This window comes from Sinocyclocheilus anshuiensis, unplaced genomic scaffold (assembly GCF_001515605.1).
Source record: "Sinocyclocheilus anshuiensis isolate Anshui unplaced genomic scaffold, SAMN03320099.WGS_v1.1 scaffold1255, whole genome shotgun sequence".
In the NCBI taxonomy this organism is placed as follows: domain Eukaryota; kingdom Metazoa; phylum Chordata; class Actinopteri; order Cypriniformes; family Cyprinidae; genus Sinocyclocheilus; species Sinocyclocheilus anshuiensis.
Genome location: NW_015540914.1, coordinates 376,951 through 385,646, shown reverse-complemented (window position 1 = coordinate 385,646; position 8,696 = coordinate 376,951). Strand labels below are relative to the sequence as shown.

Genomic DNA, 8,696 nt, shown 5'->3' with positions numbered 1-8,696 from the left:
CAGCGACTTAAGACTGGTTTTGTGGTCCAGGGTCACATATGGAGTTTGACATTCGGTTGATGCTAGTCAACTGAGCTTTTCCAAAACTGAATGACTTGTGTGTCGTTTACTAAGTTCAGACAGCGAAACTGGGTTTATTCAATTTGTAGTCGTATTTTTAAAGTTAATAGCGACACCGGGCTGCACGAGCTTGTGTGTATTGTGTGTGTGCAGTACACAGTGGGCGCTCGGGGGAAATGTGACTGGATAACAAGCTGAAACGGCCTCTCCGACTCAGAGCCCCCGCAGCAGGCTGGCAGACATCCAACTCCCGTCCTGATGGAAATTGATAGTGGAGATTATAACGGGGCAAAAGCATGTTTAGCAAGTGGTCCTTCCTGACCCCTTCAGGCACTGGAACACACACTCAGATATTCCCTCCCTTCCACCCACACGCCCTTCACAGACGCTCTCACACACACCTCCAGAGCGCTAGTCATTCTGGGTCACATTCTTCTGATTTTATTTGTGGTTTTAAGACTGCCGCTTATCCAAGTCCAGTAGCCGGAGTGATGAGTCATTCCAGGCCTGCTGCTGAAAGCCCTGCAGTGCACACAAGCTTTGATGACAGGTGATAACTGTCAGCATGAATTTGGCATTGCTCAAACGCTTGATGGTCGTCCATCTGTGCGTGTGTGTTCATTCCGGAGAGGAGTAGGGAGATATTTCAGCACAGATTTTTGACAGCATAATTACAGCAGATCACAGTCAGGATTGACACTCGGCTGCATGTTGAGATTTGATAGCTGGTAATTTAGCCTCCTTTTCTTCCTGGGGCAGTAAAGAAATCGACATGTTTAATAAGTGCAGTCTAGAGGTGGGCGGTATGACCAAAATTCAGTTTCAAGGTATGACTAATTTTATTTCACGGTAACAATATATTTCACTATATAGTTATGTATATATGTAGTTATTCTGAAAATCGACAAAAGGGCTTTATATAATAAATAAACTCAAATACTTTAGAAATGAAAAGTACTTCACCTTGTTTGATTTTTCTTTTCATTTTATTTGGTAAATTATTTATGTAGTAAAAATACACTTAACTTTTAGATTAACTGGCCCCAGCTGACTGATATTAAGGTGCAATTAAACTTTAAGGTGTTTCTGAATTATGTTTAAAGGGGTCATATGATGCTTTTTTAAAGATCATTACGTGGCAGAGTCTTAACTTTGATAAAGAATATCTCTTTGGTTTTGAGACTTTAGTCTTTGCAACTTCAGGGATCTTATCTATGCACAATCAGCTTGTAACACTCCAAAGAGAAAGGAAAACTTGAAATCGCATCATATGACCCCTTTAAATCTCATTTTATTGTTTAACTTCAATCAGTTTATAATATCTAAATATTTTATAATTACATTTACTTCCTTTTCATTTTATAGGATATTATAAATACTTTATATTGTTTAAATTTGTGCCCGGGTACAGTTTTGCCATGTCTGCTTATTATACTGCATTTTTAAGGGGCTTGTTTTGCTCTTTTTGTGATAACTGGCAACCCTTCACTGGAGCTTTAAGAGAGGGAAGAGTTCAGTAGTGACTAGAAGGAAAGCAGCAGTATGCAAACTGAACATCAGCTACTGTTAGTGCGGACTAAGTAGTTTAAATTATACCCACGTCATTATTTGACTCCAGCCCGGTGAAGACTGTTCCCTTACTATATACGGTAAAAAAAATACTGTAATACATCTAATGTCATTTCACAGTAAAATAATGTTCAGTTTGCATTTTTTTGGAAGTGAATTTCCTGTGTGACACTGCATATTTGTTTTTTCATTGAAATAACTTTTTCATTTTAGTTTTTCTTATCAGTTATGTACATTAGGGCTTTGTGTTACATCTTATTTTGAATTAATGTTTAGTGCAATATGTGACGATGATTACTTGTGATGAACTTTGATTCATTGTGGATTTCTCATTACAGTTTGTGTTATTGGGTGGTTGTCAGTGTATTATAAAAGTACAAAGTGGATTGTAGTAATTTAGTAGATTGGTATATTCACATTAAATCAGTTAATGAAGATAATGTTTTTACGGTAAAGTTCCAGCTACCTCCAGAATTTTCATGGGTTGTTGTTTACATTATATGGCTTGTTGTAAAAGTGAAATTTACTAATAATTATCTAATTTCTATGGCCATCTTTGCATGAATCTTCTGCAGTTCCTGCCGCTGAGCACATCGAATATGCACAGTTTCCCTTCTACCTCAACGGGCTTCGCGAGACGCCACAGTTCGTGGAGGCCATCGAGAGTGTCCGCTCCATCTGCAGCAACTACAGTTATCAGGGCCTGCCCAGCTACCCCAACGGCTACCCCTTCCTCTTCTGGGAGCAGTATGTAGGCTTGCGCCACTGGCTCCTGCTGTCCATCAGCGTCGTGCTGGCCTGCACCTTCCTGGTGTGTGCCGTCTTCCTGCTCAACCCCTGGACTGCGGGAATCATTGTGAGTTTCTCCTTAAGATGTGTCAGGGTTTTGTGTACACGCACATCCATCACAAACTTGGCTCTATCCGTATATGTACATTCAAGGCCTGTACAAACCAAGTCTGAATTTTTGGCATGAAACAGAACATTTCTATGAACTCCTTTATGCTCTTAAATATCCAATGCAATTATTTGTTATTTTTTTAGTTGGAGGCCGAGCTGTTTTTTTTTGTGAATTTCATAATATTTGCCATCAGACTCACTGTTAGTGAATTTGGCATTAAAGTAATAAAAATATTTGCAAATACTGTGCCATTTATTTGCATTGGTCTTAGATAGATAGATAGATAGACAGATAGATAGACACAGACAGACAGACAGGTAGGTAGGTAGGTAGGTAGAAAGATCGAAAGATAGATCGAAAGATGAATGAAATGTTTCAAATATGACTTATTTTTTGTCGTTGTGTTTCAAAATAGATGATGTCATTGAACAGATGTGTAACACTTTCAAAATACAAACTTTTGAAAAAATATTATTAAAAAATCTATTATTAAAATTAAACATTAAGATTTTTTTCTGTTATTCGACAATACATGCATCAAATTATTAAATATAATGCTGATAATTAGCAATTCACTTACATTTCTCATCCATTAATATCTATTTTCCAAGAATAAAAAAGTAATTGACTTTCATTTTTGCAAATGTTTTTTTTTTTTTTACATATCACAGTTGTGACTATATTTCAAAATTGCAACTATTTCTCACAACTGCATTTAATATATCTTATATTAATATGTGCATTTAATATATTTTATATTTCTCAGATGCACCTATTTTCTAATAATTGCACCTTTACAACTTATTATTGCACACATTTCGCTCAGTCGTGACAGTCTCAGAATTTGTTATTTCTCATATCGCGACTTTATATCTTTATCACAAACTTTCTCTCTATAACATTTTTGTTTACTCTGAGGTGGAAACAAGCTTAATAATTAAGAAATAACTGAACGTGCAGAATTTGGAGCAAGACGGGAGGGCAGGCAGGAATAGCTGAAGAGAAGCTATGTTTTTACAGCCCTGCGCTTTGTGTTTATTTTATTCTGTCAGAGCCAGTTTGTTTAGTCTACATGAGGCTTTTTGAGACGTTTCTCCAAAATAAATGGGGAAACGAGGGGTTACCATAGCAACTATATCACTCCACATATAAAACAGACCTGCTGAAATGTGTGTGTATGTATCATTTCTATCATTTGTGAGGCCTAACTTCCTTTCCCACACTCTGTCTCAGCTTTTCGATGGTTTCTGTTTTATTAGGGGCAGCGTTTAAGCCATCTGACTGATCTAACTCTGTCTGACAGGATAGTAGTTTCATCCTTTTGCTTTACTGGACACTTGAAAGGGAAAGTTATAGCCCTGCTCCAGCTTTTACCATTGTGCTTTTGTCCCAGACCACCAGCGGCCCCCTTAAGCTCCATACGTCCCCACTTCCGCCATGCTCGACCCCCCCTTTCATTTGCCAGCCCTTCCAGCCCCCAAACTCCCCTCCGTTGGCCCTCTTTCTGTCCTCTTCATCCCTTTTCAAAGGCAGCTGGGCCCCCCAGTAACCCAAGACTCATCAGCTGATTATGGCATTTACTTAACCAGTTCATAGCTCGAGTTCAGCTCCATATGAAAGCGTCGCAAACGGGCCCTTCTGAGGAGCAGATATTTTCCCAAATTCCTCGGCGCTTTATCTTAGTTAACCCATCTAACCCGAGCCGTACTTTACTTTAATCTATGTAAAGTACAGCTCCTCGTGTTTTAGGAATGAACCAAGATGATGGATTTATGTTTGCCGGTCTTCTCTCTCAGGTCTTGGTGCTGTCTTTGATGACGGTGGAGCTGTTTGGCATGATGGGATTGATCGGCATCAAGCTCAGTGCTGTCCCTGTCGTCATCCTCATCGCTTCTGTTGGCATTGGTGTGGAGTTCACCGTCCATGTGGCACTGGTGAGTTCATGTGCTAGTCAAAACTGTGACTATTTCTCATAATTGCACCCTTTTTATCTTACAATTGTGAATATATGTAGCTAGTTAACTCATTGTGATGATTACTCAGTGTGTTTATTGGTCTGAGTGATTTATATTGATCATATTTGCTGTGTTTTCCTCACAGGCGTTCCTCACAGCCATCGGGGACAGGAACAAGCGAGCCGTTCTAGCACTTGAGCACATGTTTGCCCCAGTGCTGGATGGAGCATTTTCCACCCTGCTAGGAGTCTTGATGCTGGCGGGGTCAGAGTTCGACTTCATAGTCAGGTAAAGATAGCAGACTTGTATTTTGAACCACTTTCTGCCTCATAGATTGTAGGACATTGTACTTTAAGATGGGGATAGCGGTGTTAATCAGATTAATGATCAAAACAGTCTGTCCTTTGATAGTAGTTTTTATCTTTTTTGAGGTAATGCTTCTCAAATATTCATTTTCTAACAATGTTAGTACACAATAACTGATCTTACCGAATATTTTTCCTCAATATTGTATCCTAACCATGCAAGATGTGACAATTCCAGTGACAAGCAAATTTTCTGTCCACACTGAAAACAATGGTAAAATTATGGTTAATCAAAAAAGATGGCATCCTTGTTTAAAAGGTGTAGTTTACCCAAAAATGAAAATTCTGACATCATTTACTTATCCTAATGTTATTCCAAACCAATAAGACTTCAAAACACAAATGAAGATATATTTTAAATGCAACCTGAGCTATTTCTGCCCCTCTATTGAAAGTCCTTGTAACCAAAACTTTGATGATTCAAAAAGTTCATAAAGAGATCATAACTGGATAGCATAAATAGAGTTTATCAAATATGGCAAAACAGAAGCTCAGTTGTGCTTGCTTGACATGCAGTAACCACTAAGATTTGTTCTTGCGCATCAAGCAAGCACAGCTAAGCTTTAATTGACCAAATATGATATGCTCTATTCATGTGTTTTGATCAATGTTTTCCATTTCAGAATACTTGAATTAAACCAATCGATTCATATGAATTTCTTTTATGACGTCTTTATGAACTTTTTGAAGCAAAGTTTTGGTGGAATTGACTTTCAATGGAGGGACAAATCTATCAGGTTTCATAAAAAATATTTTCACTTTTATTTCAAAGATGAACGAATCACTTGAGTGTGAGTAATTGATGATCGAACACTTTAATATTCATGAGGAGTATGATTGTTATCCAATGAATTTCCTGTGAGGGCGCAGCTATCTGGCTGAAAAATATGAATGTATAAACTTAAAAATCAAGCTACTGATGAAATATTTCTCTCTTTGCTCGTCATGGCTGGTTTGGACAGAAACTAATTAGCATAGCTTTTAAATAGGGCTGCCCCCTAATAGTCGACTAACCGTTAGTCGACGAGACGAGGCTTAGTCGATCAAAATTTTATTAGCTGCTTAGTCGCAGAAAAAAAAAATTTGCACAGGAAGTGGCGAACTCACAAAGTCCGTGACGGACAGATTATTAACAGCTGGTCTATGTGGTAATTACAGTACATCGGACATCCAAACTTGTTTTGTTTATCGACCTCAAATGTGGCTTATTGTCTCAAACAGTAGTAGCAACATTACATGGTCGCTCGCTCTAACGTTAACCTAGAAAAATGTGTGCTATTCAAGTGTTTGTGCGCAGTGTGAAAGCTGAATAGTAGCGCACTCACTGCATGACAGTTAACTTGGAGGCACCAGTGCAATCATTTGCATTTAACTTAAAATACTCTGTCATTTTTGCTCATACAGAGTAATACATCTTTCGAATTTGTCAAAGGTTTACTTTTATTTGTGTGCACTCCACAATAACAACAAAATGTTGTGCTTTTGTAAAATGATGAAATCAAACAGGGTCCGCTTTCTGCCGTCTAGGTCACGGTAAACTGTGTGTGCGTCAAAAAAAATAAAACGAAACTATGTGCTTGCCTCACAGACATGAAAAATATATCTATAGAAAGCGAAATGTCTACTTTTAAAGGAACCAATTTAAATGGAAAACAAATATTTTCAGATTATGTAATCCGTATGAAACATGCACGTCCTCTGTGGAGATGATGAGTCAGTGTCGTCGACTTCATCACTGCAGCCGAAAATACAGAAAACACTAGTTTATCAATAAATTATTATAATGTTAAGGCAGTCTTCTTGATGTTTTTTCCCTGACGCATTCATAATCATTACTTCTGCAGTGCGCTGTGACAAGCTTTATGCATGCGCTTGAGCGCTGATAGGCTATAGGCTATTAAAGGCTCATTATTATGAATTATAATGTTTATTAATATAAACGTGCGATTAATCGACTAATTGATAAAAATGAACAACTACTAGTCGACTAGAAAAATCTTTAGTCGAGGGCAGCCCTACTTTTAACATGTGTCGCTTTTGTCACATCACGCCTGGTTAGGACGCAGTATAAATGTTTTCCTAACTTCTCAGTCCTAACCAACCTCCCTTCATGTTCTACAAGCACGTATCTTTCCTGTCTGTCATCACAGAGCTTGAGGCTCTCCTGTGTTTTCTGTAATCTTTTTATTTTCTACAGCCCTGCAAAGACATTTACAGGTTGAGTGCAGAGAGGGCCCGGGGGTTAATTTTTAGCAAGTCGAGGACTGGAAATGAGGAGTGACACACACTGCTACTTAGAGAATCTAAATTTTGCACTGGCTTTATGTTTTATGTCCTTCCTGTGCACAGATGAGTCAAACATATATGGTAATTTATTGTTTCTCGAAGTGGTATCGAGACTATCGTTGTGCTGAAATTCAAATTACACATATCAAACTGAGTCATGGGTGTTTGAGTGGTAAGTATCTCATCTGTTTCTACAGGAGGGAAAGAACTAATGTCTGCAGTAGCTCATTCTTATTAGAGGACTGGAAAACCACCACGGCCCTCCACCCTCAAATCACTCTGGATCTAAAGTAGCATGCCAGAAAAATAATGCACACACAAGTTTAGAGCAATCACACACACTCTCTCCGCAGACCACATTGGGCCCCAGTCCCTCTCATGGGCTCCCATTGAAACGCACCTACTGTTTTTTCATCAAACAAAACCCCCTGGCCTCCGAAGATATGGAAAAAAACAAAAACGCTGGCTGTATTTTTATAGCCTTGCAGGAATAAATGTTTTCCTGACTTTGCTCTGTCAGGTCCGCTAATGTTTTGAGTCCAAACAGATCGGACGGGTTGCTCGGTGAGCTTTCATTAGGGAGAAGTGGCTTTCGTGAATGGCTCTTGGTTCTAGGATGCTTTGGAGTTCAAAGTTGAAGAACATAAAACTCTTTTGTTGCTTCAGCCAGTCTGAAGGAATCACTCTCATCTGTGGAAAAGCACACCAGTGTAAATCACTCGTCAATATGAACATTTAGTTTGGAGGGGGTGACTTTCCGAACAGTTCGACCAAGACGATGTTCATTTTTCATAGTCTGTTGATTTGTAGCTAATGATCTGTTTGATCTCTCTGCTTGTGAGTTCTGCCTTTTGTGTGGTAGAGCAAGAGCCAAAGGCAAACCAAAAAGTGCAATTCAAGGAGACTTGCTTGATGAAATACAGACAAGACTAAAGATTCAAACTTTTTTTCTAACATAAGCCTAAATAATACCAGGCTGGCTTCTCTCTCCACTCTCATCCTAAACAAGTGGGGTCTGCTTGGTTAAACACTGTGGAAGCTCTTCCCTTGAACCAGACCTGCAAAACCTCCCGAAGGACATAAATAAAGCAAGCATTCCTAGAGAGACACCCAGGTCTGTGGTTCTCAGAGAGAAGCCCACCTTGTGCGTCCATTACAGGACATTGTTTGAGTCTAAAGAGCTGCTTGCAAACCTGGGGAGGCCGAGAAAGAGCAGCATCAGTTATAAATGTGTCTGTGAGTTTAGTCTGAGGCGCAGCTGTGCTGCATACCAGCTGGTGGGTGTTTGCTAATATACCCACTTTCTCTCCCACACATACATTCACATATTCATCCATTTAAGTGTGGTTTAACTTCATTTTTTCCCCCTCCAATGCCTCTGATAGAATCACTGGGGGGGGAAAAATCCAAGAATAATATACGTACATCCTTAAAACAAGATAAATTTACTTGATAAGCAAAATATGTAAGATAGTAAGAGTTGTTTTCAGAAAATGAATTGTTTGAGAAATTATATAATTATTTTTATATATTTATTTTATTTTTATCTTTCATTTATTT

The 8,696-nt window shown here is 38.6% G+C and overlaps 1 protein-coding gene across 1 annotated transcript in view; it reads left to right on the top strand.

Annotated features, from left to right (window-relative positions):
* The window catches only part of LOC107689274 (protein patched homolog 1-like), a 74,239-nt gene that overhangs the window by 57,969 nt on the left and 7,574 nt on the right, over positions 1 to 8,696 (top strand). The window contains exons 18-20 of the mRNA XM_016487222.1: positions 2,205 to 2,485; positions 4,327 to 4,464; positions 4,631 to 4,773. Coding sequence (XP_016342708.1) covers positions 2,205 to 2,485; positions 4,327 to 4,464; positions 4,631 to 4,773 — 562 coding nt within the window. The remainder of the gene's footprint in view (positions 1 to 2,204; positions 2,486 to 4,326; positions 4,465 to 4,630; positions 4,774 to 8,696) is intronic.